Source organism: Anolis sagrei, chromosome 1 (assembly GCF_037176765.1).
Source record: "Anolis sagrei isolate rAnoSag1 chromosome 1, rAnoSag1.mat, whole genome shotgun sequence".
NCBI lineage: Eukaryota > Metazoa > Chordata > Lepidosauria > Squamata > Dactyloidae > Anolis > Anolis sagrei.
In genome coordinates, this window is record NC_090021.1 from 209,301,597 (window position 1) to 209,317,799 (window position 16,203).

Here is a 16,203-nt window from a genome sequence, read left to right on the forward strand (position 1 = left end):
TGCGGGGAGACTTGGCACCTCCACATGCTGCTTCCTAATACCAACCTCAGTCTAAAATGTCATCAGAAGCTTTCATAAACATTGGATTTAGCTTCACATAAATTACTGCTGTCCTGCGATGGTGTATGCCAGAATTTAGTGAAAACAACACATTGAGTAAACAGAAATAAATGCAAAGGAATCATAATCCAAGTCTATGATGACAGAAAATTGTATACAAAATTCAAAGTCACAAATACAATGATAACAATGAGAATTTTATCACATGCCACCAAGATTAGTCATTATTTACATTTTTACTAGCTTAAAGCCATATGCTGGTTTAAGGTTGCAATAACTAAAAGGAAGGAAGCACTCAAATCAAAACAGAAGTTTTACGACTTCAGCAAAGCAAGTGCTCTGCAAGATTAAAAATATATTTATTTTTCCTTCCACTCTATTTAGGATATAAGCATACCAGTTTTGTTCATCTTCCTTAATTCATTCATTTGTTTATTTTTTTTAAATTTGTATACTGCTTTTCTCACCTGGGGGGGACGGGGACGACTCAAAGTGGTTTCCAACATATATACAGCAAAATTCAATGCCTCACATACATAAAAACCTAGCATAAAACAATAATAACATACAGTGTCGTAACACAGACGTCTTAAAGGGCCAGACTCAGAGTTAGTTCCAAAATAGTGTTTATTAAACAAAGGAAAAAGACTCAGAGGCACTTAACTCAATGTCTCTGATCAAAACTCAAAGGTAAAAACCAGTCCTGGTTCAAAAAGGTAACTAAAGTAATAATCTGGATTATCCGGAGAAAAGAACCGGATTAAACAAAGCACTCTGAAAGTCACACAAAACAACACAGCATGCAAATAGTTAACAAAACAAAGAAGCTGCAGGGAAGGAAGCGTAGTCAAGCGAAGTCCAGGGTTGTAGCAAGCAGAATTTGAAGTAGCAAAGTTCCAAAGTCCATGGAAGCAGCGTCGTAGTCAAACTGGTCCAAGATCAAGGAAGGGGGAAATCTACACTCACGAGAATCCAAGCCGAGTTGAAAGTACACACGAACAGAGGCAGCAACCTGCAGATCCAGGACCCAATGCCAACACAAAACAGGCAGCGACAAGTATCCAATGCACAAATGTAAACCAACACCTTGCCTTCTGCAAAGATTCATCATTTCTTAACCTACTTTTATCTTACACATTATCATCAGAAGATGAGCTGATCTTCATTATCCCTTGCAGTTGTTCTTGACTCCACACGTGAACTCCTACTCCCATTTCTCCACCTTCATCTTCTGTCAAGACTTAGATCCCCCCAAGACTAGATATATTCCCCGATTGCCAGTCCTCATTACCAGAGAACCCTACAAATGTATCACTGGACATTGGCTCCACACATACAGCTTGTACCTCTTTCACCTTAGTCCAGTCCAACGTGCCATCCCTGTCTTCATCACTCCTTAACCCATCATTCCCAGAGAAACCCATGAATAATTCCTCATCTGTAGGAGCAGTAAGTATATCCCAGATCCTCTTCCTCTGTTGCTCCTCATCAGACTCCTGCTCCTGAGTAGCCCTTTTCATTCCCTTAGACCAATCCATGATGTTTCCTTCCTCCTCTTCACTTGTTGACCCATAATTCCCAGAGAAACCCTCGAATGGCTCCTCATCTGAGGGTACCATAAGTATGCCCCGGATCCTTTTCCTCTGTTGCTCATCATCAGATTCCTGCTCCCAAGTAACCCTCTTTCCTCTTCTAGTGCCCAAACTACTGTTTCGTTACTCGCAGGCTCTACTACAACATACAGCTATCAATTAAATCATAAAAACACAATGACATTTAAACATTAAAACATGGAGTTAAAACATATTGATATAAATGGTAAAATCACCCAATCCAACAATCCTAGTCCAGGGCCATTCCAAATATCAATATCTAATGCACATGATCCTGATCGTTCCTTGTATTGCTTACTGCCCAAAACCTTGGTCCCATAGCCAGGTTTTTACTTTTTTTTCTGAATGGCAGGAGGGAGGGCACTGATCTAATTTCATGGGGAGTTCCATAGCTGAGGAGCCACCACTGAGCAAACCTTGTCTTTCGTCCCCACCAATCGCATCTGCAAGGGGGGTGGAACCGAGAGCAGGGCCTCTTTGAACGATCTTAATTTCTCCCTAATATACAATTATTAGTTCCCCTTTGAAGTAAACCATCCCAAGAGAACATGGAACAGAGTTCAAAACCACAGAAGAAAATTAAAAAGTAGGGAAATAAACATTAGTTATCTTCATATATGCAACAGTAACCAATAAGGTCTCAATTCGGTTTTGTTAAAAAAGGTCTTAGAGTCCCCCCCCCCCCCCAATTACTTTTAAATACAGTATGGATGAATAAAAATTTATGGATCTCTCCACTTATTTTCCTTAGTTACTAATTTAATTTTGAACTGAAAATTACTTGAAGGAAAAGGTTACGGGTAAATAAATAATACAAAAGATGAAAATGAAAGAATTATATTTTAAAATGTAATTGCTTTAAAGCATTTAGTTATAATTAAGTTAGTCAAGAAAAATAAGTATAAATGGAAGAGAATTACTATGGCTACTTACAATTTATTATGGTATATATTTGGGGTAGTGGAGGGAAATGTAAAGAAAAAATATCTAACAGGGGAATGTTAGAAAAGGCAAGCAGCTTCATATATTTCCAGTTACATATAAGTACATATAAATTTAACACTTAGGATTTTCCTAGTGGGTCTCAGAATGATTAATGCTGAAAGATGAAGACAAGGTGGGGAGAAATGTTAAATTGGATAAGTACTCACCTCGTTTTTCAACCACATTTATGCACATTTTAACAAATTGAGGAACTGTGGAGCCTTCACGTTCACACACTTTGTGCAAATGGGAACCAAATACTTGATCTAAAAGAGACAAGAGGAGGAGGAGAAAAATTGATTAAAACTGGTCTGATAAGCACCCCTAAAGTAGTAATAAGCTGGTAAAGTTCATATCTCTCTATAAAAGGTCCAATATAATTCAAGTTAGTTCAACAAAAATTGCATACAACTGAAATTCAAATAGTTTCTTAACAGTTTTCAACCAGACGTGCCATTTCTTTTAGGTTTTGTTAGATCTCTGACATACACAAAAATACCTTCTCTGGCTGAAAATACCTGTTCCAGTTAAAGTTAGTTGTATTGCTATGGTGAGACATGACCATTTGACTTCAGCTAAGCTAAGGAGCTGTGATGTAACCAATTTTACTTTACCTCTAACTTAATTTATCTTATAGTTCAACCTAAAGATGTGCATTCCTTTTTTTTTTTTTTTTGCCCTGCCTATGGTTTGAAAATAGGAAAAGGAAACATCTTAGTGGATTTCCCTAGACTCTAGAACTCAATTTCTAGAAAAGTTAGGTCCCTTCTATACTGATCACTCAGTAGCCAAATGTCTCACAGGACTGATTTGGGGTAATGCAGGTCAAGGCCACCTTCATGCAGCCTTGCCCCACATTATCTAAAATTGGGGGAAAGTTCAAATTCTGGCACAGAACTCAGACTATCCCCTAACTTAGGGCCTGAGAGAGCAGTTTGTTGTGGAACCAGCTGCAATTGGTTCTACTGTCATCCCATGTTTTTGGAGCTTGGATGACCTAGGGACATGGGATGGTAGTTCCCTTGCCCTCATATCCTTCAGCCATAACACAGATCCTACCTGTCCACTTTCATGTACAGTGGTGTTGGCAGGGTGACAACATGCTGAGAAGACAAGGGAGAGATGGAGGTTTCTTCCCCTCTCCCAGCACCTCATCACCTCTGCTTGACATCAGTGCACACAATGGTGGCCAAGTAGGACTCATGTCATGGCTAAAGACACTATGACATAGGGGCGGGGAGGGGGGCAGTTAGTGTGTCCACCCAGCAGCACTGAACCATGCTTGTTTTTATTTTTTGACAGCTTTATCACTTTTTAACATTTGCATTTTGTGCATTTTACTTATTAAAATCTGTTGTAAACCACAGTGAATCATAGAATCATAGAGATCACAATGGCAACCATGCCAGTTCCAAATTCTGAGAAAAGCAGACTACAAATAAATGTGATGAGGATAATAATGATGAGGATGATATGTTCATTCCAAGAATACATACAATAATCTACATAGAAACAATGAGGGAAGTGACAGGGAAGAATTGGATGGAGAGGAGAATGGTCATCCAGATAAAGCAAAAAGGCTTTAAAATATTGTAAGTAAGGTTAAGAATGTATTGTCGAAGGCTTTCATGGCCGGAATCACTGGGTTGTTGTAGGTTTTTCCGGGATATATGGCCATGTTCTGGAGGCAATTTTTCTCCTGACGTTTCGCCTGCATCTATGGCAAGCATCCTCAGAGGTAGTGACCTCACTACCTCTGAGGATGCTTGCCATAGATGCAGGCAAAACGTCAGGAGAAAGATTGCCTCCAGAACATGGCCATATAGCCCGGAAAAACCTACAACAACCCAGAGGTTAAGAAATTTGGCATTCATAAAGTCCCAACTTCTGGAATTCCTAGGGTGGCCATATCTGTTTGCCGTGATGCCATAGCAGTTTTTCCTATGTCTGCAGTATTTTTTGCCTACCTAAACAATATTTCCCAAGGCTTACTTGTTGCCATTAACAGTTTGAAGCTAAAATAGGTTTACACATTTAGTCCCACCCTTTTGCCTTTGGCAAAAGAACACAATGGGTAGTACTTTTCGTGGGGCTGTGCAAAAATGATAAGAGGGTCATAAATGGTGTTTTGTTAAATCCATACTTACAACCTGATTTACGACCCACAGAGCCACCTCTCATCAAACACAAATATATCAAAACACCCACCTCTGAGTTTTTGTAAAGATTTCGTTTATTTTGTATGTCTCCTCTCTCTCTTTATCCACCTCTCTCTTCCTCCTTGTGCTCTACTGCTGTCATAGTAGTGGCAGGACTGCTCTCTCAGTCGGTCACCCCCTCATGGTGAGCCACCTGCACTGGGCCTGGCATGAGCCGTGCACCTGATGGGGAAAGGCCTCCCACACTAGTCCTCCCTCTCACGAGAGAGCCTCAAGCCCTATGAGAGGTAATGTTGGTGCGAGAGTACCCGCCATCTTAAGCAGGGCCTTTGGTGGGGCCTCCTCTTCCGCTGGACCCACGGATTGTCCCAGCCTCAGTGCAGGACAGGGTATGCTCAAGTAAGGGTGGTGGCGGATAGAGCAAGTAGCCCTGTACCTGGCAGAAGAGGCTGCAGGCCTTGCTTAGGATAGCAGGTAGTCTTGTGGCTGAGGCTTTTGGCAGGCCTCCTCCCCTGTCAGGGGTGTGGTTCATCCCAGGCACAGCACAGGGCAGGGCCTGCTTGTTTAGGGCCGAACAGAGAAGAGTTGCCCCAAGACCTGTGGGGCTTCCTCCTCCACCAGGTATAGCTTAGCTCTTGTAGGTTTTTTAAATAATGAACGGGGAAAAATGTCTTTCTTGTCACTTCACATTAGATACAATCTGGATCCCTTATGTATTTTTAAAACACTTTAGAATAAAAATGGGGGTCACACAAATTTCGTAAATACAAACAAAGCAGATCTTTGGACTTCTGCACACCTCTACTATCTCATGACTCAGAATGTAAGCATTAGGTACTAAGGTATGAGGAACTTCTATCTCCTTACTGGTGTTAATTAAATCATTTTAGGGAAATGATTTAGTAACCATATTGTATTGGGTTCCAGTATTATATATTTACAATTATTCAGCATCTCAAAACTCTTGTCCTTCTTCCCCATTTTTATCCACATTTTATACACAGTAGCCACCTGATCCATTAGTATTTAACCCCCCCCCCCCCCCAGCCAGGTAGATGAAGTCGGATCTAGCCCTTAACTGTACCTTAAATTTGTGTTGTTTAAAAAAGGGAAATTATAGGCAACATAGCTTTTTTCGTGCTTCATAACGTTAAATCGCTGGCTGGCTGGCTGGCTGAAGCGTACATCACGAAGCATGTCAGCATAACTAGGTTAGTGCTCTCAGATTACAAATTGGCTTCATCCTGCTTCATTTCTGCTATATATTTTTGACAAATTATGAAAAGAGTGCTCCTTAATGGGAACTTTGTCAGCAGAATCAAAATGAATCAAACCTATGAGGGAAACCATTCAATAGAAGCGCTTTAAAATGTTTAAACAATGTGGCTATAAGATCATCATTTAAACCAAGAGATAGTTTCCGCATACCTTTCCAGCAGAGCATGACACTTTGAAAATTGGTGCAGAGGCCTTTGACAGTGCACTGTAATCAATGTTTCTTGGCAAAGCCTGAAATAATGCTAGGAGTGTGTGAAGAATTTACTATACAGTAACCTGTACAATCTTAAAAAATTGTATATTCAGCATTAGATTTCCTCTCTCCCAGAATTTTTTTTAAAAATAGTGCACTCACAAAATATTGACTTTTTGAATTCTGGTATCCTATCTAGGAAAGTTTAAACTGCTGTAAAAAGCCTTAGAAAATCCTTTGATCACATTTGTGCTGAATTGGGGTTGTTGTTCATATGGTCAAGGAGTACAGCTGCTCTGCTAGGGCATCGTACATCTGCGTGAGCTTCTAGCCATTGTGGGAAGTTCTTCAGACACCAGAATGGGATACCCATGCAACCAGCATGAAGAAGGGGAGATCCTGCCTTTCTTCTTCATCATCATGCAGGAGGAAAGGCACCTGGATGATCAGGAAGAAGGAGGGGAGATTGTCTGGTCATAGTGGTGCCTTTGCCTGTGTCAGAACAGTGTGCTCATGTGAACAGGAAGAAGGAGGAGGAATTGACCCCTTCCTTCATGCTTGTTGTACAGGCACCCCATTCCGATATTCAGGAGAGCTGCCCATGATGGTCAGGAGCTTACATGGAGCCAGTAGGAATGGTTGAGATGGAAACATCATCATGATCCATTCTCTTTTCTGTACTGATGAGCACAGGGAAAGGGTGGTGGTGCCAATGTGCCACATACATAGCAGATCAGGCTAACTCAGACCTGATCTAGCTTTCCCCAAAGCTGCAGAATGGAGTTTACAGCACATTCCAGAGTATCCTCCAATTTTGCTCTAAGTAAGGGAAAGCTGTTTCAATGTGTTTTTATAATCTTGTTGGTTTACTTAATGTTAATTGTTTGTACTGCGATTGTTTGTTTGTTGTCATCTAATGATTGCCAGTTATAAGTCGCCCTGAGTTATGAAGGACAGGGTATAAATGTTCAAAATAAATAAAATTTAAATGCAACCCCCCCCCCCCCACACACACACACAAAACTTGAAAGTAGCATCATGCAGGCAACCTTCCATATGAGGTGAGTCCATGGTTTTTGGAGAGTGCAGATGAACCCTCAGTTCAATGTTCTAAGTAATAATGTCACCGTGCAATTCTAGACATTTCAACTAAGAAGTACATCTCCTTACATTCTTTGTGACTTAGTGCCTTGTAATAAGCTATAGTCTCTATAAAGGCAAAAGACCAGATAACTGAGAATAAAATTAGTGAATACGTTTTACTAGTCAAGATGGTACCTGATGGGGTCACTAGAGAGAATTATAAGTTGCTTACCTGTAACTGTAGTTTCCTGAGTAGTCACCTATGAATTTGCACACATGGTATTCCTGCGCCTGCGCAGTTCAACTTCGGAACCTTCTAGAATTAAAAAGAAGACATTTTATGACATTACCTGGCCCCGCCCCCCTCGAGTATATATGGCCCACGCGGGGCCAGGCCCCCTCAGTTCTCTTCCGCCAAACAGCAGAAGGCGGGGGCATGACACTCGAGGGGAGGAAGGGCGGGTTGTGCAAATTCATAGGTGACTACTCAGGAAACTACAATTACAGGTAAGCAACTTATAATTTCCTGTCGTACTCAACTATGAATTGCACACATGGTAGACTAGCAAGCTACTAACCGTGGACGGTGGGCGTCATGCCACCGCTGAGAATAAGACCGATCTCCCAAACTCAGCTGCTCTCCTGGAAACGACATCCATCTTGTAATGCAATACAAAAGAAAGTGGCGTCATCCAGATGTTAGCCCTGCAGATGGCATCCAATGGCACACCCCTCATGAAGGCAACAGACGTCGACACCGCCCGGGTCGAGTGACCCTTAACCTGTTGAGGTAAGTCCCTTCCCGACAGTTTGTAACATAACCGAATAGTAGACACCATCCAAGAAGAAAAATGCTGAGAAGACAATGGCAATCTCCTTTTGTCCTTACGATACTTAATAAATAACCTTGGCATTTTCCTAAATCCAGCTGTCCTGTCTACATAAAACGCCAGTGCCCTACGAACATCCAGGCAATGCCAACCCTTTTCTAGAGGCGTTGTAGGGTTTTGAAAAAAGGGAGAACAATCTCCTGTGACATATGAAATGTCGTAGAAACTTTGGGAAGAAAAGCAATGTCTGTGCGCAATACAACCTTATCTTTGTGAAATTTAAGATAAGGGGGGTCAACCCGTAATACGCACAATTCACTGGCCCTCCGAGCCGACGTTATAGCCACTAAAAAGGCCACTTTCCAAGAAAGATATGATAAATTTATCGTCGCCAGCGGCTCAAAAGGAGGCCTCATCAGAACTGTTAACACCAACTCTAAACTCCAGGAAGGTGAAACAGGGGTTACACAGGGTCTAGTATTAGCTATACCCCTCAGAAAAGTTCTAACCACTGGGTCCCCAAAACATGAGGGAAGACCCGCTTTCCGCCGAAACCAAGAAATGGCGGCTAAATAGCACTTTAAAGACGAACCCGAAAGGCCCGCATCTAATAACGAAACCAGAAAATCAAGAACTAACGGAATGGATGCTTCTTCAGGCGCAATACCCTTTTGCGCAGTGAAGTCCTTAAACCTAGCCCACTTGTATAAATACGATCTTTTTGTAGAAGGTCTATGAGCCGCCTCAATAATAGAGAGGACCGGTCCAGATAGATCAGAAAAAGCAGTCAATGGTTCGGCAACACGAGCCAGGCTGTAAGTCCGAGCTGATGTACCTCGGGATACAGTACCTGACCCCCCTGAGACGTCAGCAGATCTGACCTGTGACGAAAATGGAGAAAACTGTTCCGTGATAATTGGAGGAGGGGGGCAAACCAAGGCTGGTGAGGCCACCAGGGCGTCACTAGGACGCAATGCGCATTGTCCCTTCTGATTTTGGCAACCACCCGGAGTAACAGAGGAAAGGGGGGAAATGCATAAACTAGTCTGCCCCCCCAATTGTGGAGGAACGCATCCCCCAGGCAGCCTATCTGCGGCATCGGATGGCAACGGGCGCAAAACAGCCGGCACTTGGTGTTCTGGCAAGTCGCAAACAGATCCACCTCCGGCACGCCCCAGAGCCTGAACAGGTCGGCCGACACCTCCCAGTGCAGCCTGGTGACCAATCATAAACGCCAAAAACCTGCGGTGTTGAGGGACTATAGAAATGTGAAAATAGGTATCCTTTAAGTCCACCGTAGCGAACCAAGCGCCTGGAATAGTAATGGCATGATCATGGACAAAGTGACCATCCTGAATCTTTTTGGAGAAATATGTTTATTGAGGGATCTGAGATCCATAATGGCCCGGAAGCCCCCACTTCGTTTATTCACCAAAAAGTATTGTGAGAAAAAACAGTATTGAAACATAATAGGGCTAACAACAGAAACGGCCCCTTTGGCTAACAAGGCTTGAACTTCCGCTGACAAGGGCAGGGAAGCAGGCGTGGATATCAGCTCTCCTGTAGGAGGTACATCTTCAAATTCAATCCTGTAACCATTTTTAACGATAGAAAGAACCCATTTATCGGAAGTAATTTGTGCCCAAACATCGTGAAATGGAGCCAATCTCATAGAACGATGGTGAAACAGGGCAACAGGCCCTAGGGAGCTCAGCTGGTGAACAGGATGATTGTGAAACCAAGAAACAATCGCCCTCCGGCTGAGCCGCCAAAGATCCCACCCCCTCGTCAAACCGGCTTCTTGGAGGCAGGTTTGGATCTAGGTTTGTTTTGAAAAGACTGGAATTTGGATTTGGCTCCATAGGGAGCTCTGCGGCCAGTTTGGAATCTGGAGAAACCCGAATTACGGTTCCTGTAGGGGCCTGTGAACGTGTTTGAGTAGTTCCTGCGGAAACCAAGGGACTGTTGTTGTTGCCACCTAGACTTCGGCTGAGAATTTGGCTGCCATGAATAACCAAATTTACTCGCCGCTTGGCGAACCTCTTGTTTACTTTTTAATTTTTCGTCAGTTTCCGGATTGAAAAGCCCATCCACATGTAGTGGGAGGTCTTCTGCTAAGGCTTTACCCTCTTCCGAGAGATTGGCCACCCTAAGCCACGCGTGCCTCCTGATCGAGGTGGCGGTGGCAAAGAGATTGCCCGCCGCCTCGGCCAAGTGCTTGGCAAAATCTTTTTGGAAGCGCGACAACACAATGGCTTCCTCCTGCAATGCTTTTGGAAAGCGTTGGCTATCTAGTGGCAAGGAGTCCAAATAAGGCAAGATTTGTGTCCACAAAAATTTTTGATAACCACTCATGTATGTGGCAAAATGGGACATTCGCGTGAATAGTCCCGCTGAAAGGTGAGCCTTCCTTCCCAATGAATCCACCTTTCTACCCTCCCTATCAGGGGGAGTAGTCACGGCGCCTTTCTGACGCTTGGATTTGGCCACCTCGGCCACCACTGTATTTGGCCTAGGTGGGTTGGAAACCCACTTCGCGGATGACAGATTGATTTTATATAGAGAATCTATTCTCCTGGGAACGGCCGCCAATAGAGGGGGGGCTACATCAGACACTCTGGCCAACCTGAGCAGATAAGGGAGTGGGGGCAACGCAGTGGGGGACGCGATGTTCTGCTCATCCGAGGGGAACATCGGGTCCTCCACATGTTCAGAAGGCTTTGGGGCCGGCAGGTCCAGAGCCCTTATCATCCTGCTCACAAGAGAAGCAAATTTATTGAAATCAGGGGATCTGTCCATAGTCTCGTCCGCAGCCCCCGGTGCCTGGGCGGATTCAGGGGAGTTGGGGGCTGAGTCGGAGTTGTCAACGTCCTCAGCTCTATGTCCAGTCTCTTGTCCCTCTAGATCATCTGGCTGGACATTGGTGAGCTGCAAATCCCCTTCACACAGCATTGGGAGAAGGGGGGTGTCATGGGTGGAGGGAGGGACGGGGTTTCCTCCCCTACCTGATGACCCATTCAAAGGATGCACCACATGAAGAGAGTTCCCGGGCATCACAGCTAAAGGCCCCTGGGGAGGGAGAGGGGCAGCCGGCGCTGTCATCCTTTGCACAGGAAGGGGCATGGCTGGTGTCGACGACATCGGGAAGGGCGGCTGAGGCGGCCCCGTTGTGGGCACAAAAACATATTGCCCTGTTGGCGACAGCTGCCAAAACCCCTGAAAGGGCAAGGTTGGGGGCGCTGGAGCAGGCATCCGGTGTCCCCTGCGTGAGGAGGATCGGGACCATCTCGAGCAACGCCTCCTCCTAGAGCTCCCTGAAGAGGAGGAGGATGATGAGGAGGGCGAGGAGGGAGATCTGCACCGCCGGTGCCCGGATCCCCTGGAGGATCGAGACGGGGAGCGTGCGCGTCTCGACCTCCGCGAGCCGCGCCGCAGCGGCTCGAGGCGCTGTGCCATCCTCTCTTCGCCCCCGCCCTCACGATCAGCTGATGCCGAGGGAGGGGAGACGTGTTGAGGCGCCGCTTCTCCAAAGATCGAAGGGGAGGGGCCCGCCATCTGCACTGAGGGCGAGACCACGCCCACTCCCGGAAGCATAGCCGACATCGGGGGCAGCAGCTGGTCGCCTGGAGCACCCTCGGTATCGCGAGGAGCCACTCCTCCTGCCTGCGTTCCGGAATCCCCCGACATCGGAGGAGTAAGGGCAGGCATCGGCAATGGCAAGTCCACCTGCCTCTCGATCTCGAGGGGCGCCGGCGCCGGGGGCGCGGGCGCCGCCTCCTCAGTCAGTGCTGATGACAGCAGGCTCTCGATGCCGAGCAGCTGGGCCGAGATCGAAGGCTGGAGAAACGAGAGTTGCGGGGCCTCAAGAAGGGGCGCTCGCTCACTGCGCTGCTGCACGGGCGGAAGGCGCGTCGGGGGCGAATGGAGAGCTGCCCCGCTTCCCGCCCTTTTGCCAGAGCCCGAGGGTCCTGAAGAGGCCAGGGCGCCATCTTGGAGGGCAGCATCTTTTGCCTTTTTTACTTTCTTTTTGGCGGTTCCGCCATGTTGAGGCAGTTTGGAGCCCGGTAAGTTGGTCGGTCTGGCTGTTTGGGCAGGCGGCGCTGGCGGGAGAAGGGCCCTCTCATACAATGCTGCCTTCAATCTGGAAACCCTGTTTTTACGGGTCTGGGGCGTGAAGGCCTGACAGATCTTGCATGGCTGGGCAAGATGAGCCTCTCCCAAACAAGCCAGACACAGTGAGTGCCCGTCCGTGTCCGGAAGAGTATTAGGACACTGGGTGCACCTCTTAAAAGACGTGGTCGCCATAGGATGGTAGAAGGCGATCCGTCAAATACCCAGTCAGGAGTAGACAAGAGAAAGATCAGTAAGCAGTCCGAGTCAATCAGCCAGTTAAGGGGATGCGAGGAGAGAGGTCAGACGCAGTCCGGGTCAGAGAATTAGAGAAAGAGCGAGGGCCAGTCTGAGTCAAAAACCAGTAGTCTACCTATGAGTCAATCACGAAGAAGGTTCTCTAGTTGAATCGCTGGGCGGATAAAGAGAACTGAGGGGGCCTGGCCCCGCGTGGGCCATATATACTCGAGAGGGGAGGGGGGAGGGGGGGCGGGGCCAGGCAATGTCATAAAATGTCTTCTTTTTAATTCTAGAAGGTTCCGAAGTTGAACTGCGCAGGCGCAGGAATACCATGTGTGCAATTCATAGTTGACTATGACAGGAAAGTTGGAATGTGTGCAGAGGACTACAATCAAAATGGTGAAAGGTCTGAGAACTATGCTCTGTGAAGAATGGTTGATGAAGAATAGCTCTGAAGAATAGAAGAGAACAGAGTGAGAATGGAAGATAAAGAGTTCAAATGTCTGCAGTTCTGACACAGGAAGATTGGAGCAAGCAAAATTACTGTTGCCTTAGAACACAGGATGTGATCCACTGGATTCAGATTCCAAGAAAAGAAGTTCCTGATAATAGGACTTCCTCAAATGGTGGTGGACTTTAATTAGTCCTTCATAGGATGTTTTAACATAGAATTTGGACCAGTGCTGATCGTCTTTACTTGTCTTGCATGATAACATGAAAAGTTCAGTGCAAAATGATCAAATCATATCTTCATAATCCTGGGATCTTTTAGACATGCATTAAGGGCTTCATCACACTGATTATTTATTTATTTATTTGCTTCATTTCTATGCTGCTCTTCTCACCCCGAGGGGGACTCAGAGTGGCTTACAAGTTTTGGCAAAAAATCAATGTCACAGTTATACAATAAACACAATACATCATTAAAATAAATAAACATATCAATCACAATTAAAACCAGTTAAAGCATGTAACCAAATCACCAATCCTGAATCGTTGTCCTGATTATTTCCTATGTTGGATCTATGAGGGTCTATTACACTTTAATTTCTACTCACCAAAGGCCTGCTTCCACAGACAGGATTTAAGTTTCTGGCAAAAGATCAAGAGGGAGGAGGCCAATTTGATGTCACTGGGGAGGGGGTTCCACAGCTGAGGGGCCACCACCAAGAAGGCCCTGTCTCTCATCCCCACCAATCGCACCTGCGAAGGGGGTGTGACTGAGAGCAGGGTCTCCCCTGCAGATCTTAATGCTTGAACTGGCTCATAGAGGGATATACGTTTGAACAGATGAGCTGGGCCAGAGGTCACCTATCTGGATTATAATGGATTACAGAGAATCTGACGGGGGTGTGGGGAATCCATTGCTCTGCATCACTTGCATCACATTCCACCAGGGGAATTGCCAATGCCTGACTCCTCCCATTGTTATCTATGCAACACAGGGAGTCTCCTGTGACACTTGGACCTCACTTCAGACATGGAACCCCACCTAAAGTAGATCAACGTCATTTGATGGGATCTGGGGGGCTCTTCAGAGAGGTTCAAGTGCCATAGGATGGACAATTCTGCCTGTCCGATGAGGCCCTAAGATTACTTTGGGGTTGTGTATAATGTTTCCCTCAAAATATTTCTGTAAAACAATATGCTACAATATCAAGGATCAGTTGAAACTTTTACTTCATGGCTTATTTGACTACTTTGATCACTGTTGAATTCTGCATTTTGTTGCTTTATTGTTTTGAATTTTGCTAAATTAACTTTTATTTCTTATGTTCCTGTAATATCTCTTATTTGGATCAATTAAATTTTCATTGCTTGGGTTCTCTGTGTTAGGCTACTTGAACCTTCATTGGAAGTTAAGGTACACAGTGCAGGCCAAAGTAAATACTCAAATCTGAACTCTTAGTAACCACCTTAGAAGCATCACATGATGAAGGATTTGCCTTCCTAGGTGTGTCCTCATACCTTTCTGGTGATGAGTGCACCTTTGAGGTATGTCCTTGTGGGAGAGCGACAAGTGTCACAACAAGGACTAATCAACCCTACAATGGCCCATCATGCAGAACCTCATCATCTGTGTACCCAGTTGGGTATTTTAACTATGACAGGACATGATGGTGTATTGCTTTGCATGTGCCCTTGAGCTGAGGTGTTTTATCATCAAATTACCATTATGGGATGATATCTGATAGTGTACTGTTTGATGATAGCAAAGGAAACTATTTTTCACATTGCAGACTGGTTTAATTTAAATAAAAATAAGTTCATATTTAAATCTGAGTTTGCTATCCTGTCTTCATTTCTTAATTGAGAATGAGGGAATGTGGCAATATGACACATGGAAATCTGAATAAATTATATAAATTAAATATGTGTTTATTTATTATTTATTTTTTTACTATATTTATATACCATGATTTTCAGCCCAAGGGTGACTCTTTAGAGCAGTGGTTCTCAACCTTTCTAACACTGGGACACTAAATATGGTTCCTCATGTTGTGGTGGCCGCTAACTATAACATTATTTTCATTACTCCTTTATAACTATAATTTTGCTACTGTTCCAAATCGTAATGTAAATATCTGATATGAAGGATGTGTTTTGTTACAAATTCAACATAATTAACACATCATGATTAATAAGAAAAAAATGGATTTGCAGTACCTTCAACCGATTCAGCGCTGACTTCCACAGACTACTGAGATCTCCACACAGAAATCCCGGATGGTGAGAATGTGAGGCAGGCTTTGTGCAAGGCCAGGACTCGCGCAAGGACCCCTCACCTGCCCCGCACCCTCGCCGATGATAAGAACGCAAGGCAGGCTTTGCATGAGGCCTGGCCTCGCACAAGGACCCCTCGCCTGTCCCGCGCCCTCACTGATGGTGAGAACACGAGGCAGGCTTTGCACAAGGCAAGGCCTCGCGTGAGGACCCCTTGCCTGCCCCGCGCCCTTGCCGATGACGAGAATGCAAGGCAGGTGAGGCAGGCTTTGCATGAGGCCAGGCCTCATACGAGGACCCCTCGACCGCCCCGCACCCTCGCTGGATGGCAGGAGAGAGCGAGGCAGGTGAGGCAGGCTTTGTGTGAGGCCAGACATCACAGGAAGGAGCCCTCACCTGGCCAATGCCTTTGGGGCGGGGCCAACAGAGGCGGCCCCGCGCCACCTCTGAAATGGCCAGGCGACCCCCCTGGGGGTCGCAACCCCCAGGTTGAAAACTGCTGCTCTAGAGTATGTTCCATATTCTAGAGATTGAAAGTAGGACACATGTGGCCAAGCAATATTAGAGGGTGGTCAAGATGACAAAAGTCATAAATGAGGAAGAACAGACAAGTCAGGAGAAGTTGCAGTAGTTGGGTTTTGGCCAAGAATACTGTGACAGTCAAGAGTCACCCCCCTCCCCAAATTTATTGAGTACAGTGTACTTTTACAGGTTGAATTTAATTTGCAGCTAGTGAAATGAGCAGATGACCAAACAGGAAAGTGGGTTGAGGAAAAAAAACTGGGTCTTTTAAAAAGCAGCTGAAAAAGTGGAACAACAGAGGATTAATCGGAATTCTCCCTCCCAAGACAGAAGATTTGAATAGCATGCAGTCAAAAACATTCGATATTTACCTGTTTTAAATCTTGTTGTGACAAAGGATGAAGTGA

The 16,203-nt window shown here is 45.2% G+C and overlaps 1 protein-coding gene across 1 annotated transcript in view; it reads right to left on the minus strand.

Moving 5' to 3' along the window:
* Positions 1-16,203, minus strand: part of ARHGAP15 (Rho GTPase activating protein 15) — a 493,308-nt gene that overhangs the window by 190,631 nt on the left and 286,474 nt on the right. The window contains exon 10 of the mRNA XM_067472779.1: positions 2,825-2,923. Coding sequence (XP_067328880.1) covers positions 2,825-2,923 — 99 coding nt within the window. The remainder of the gene's footprint in view (positions 1-2,824; positions 2,924-16,203) is intronic.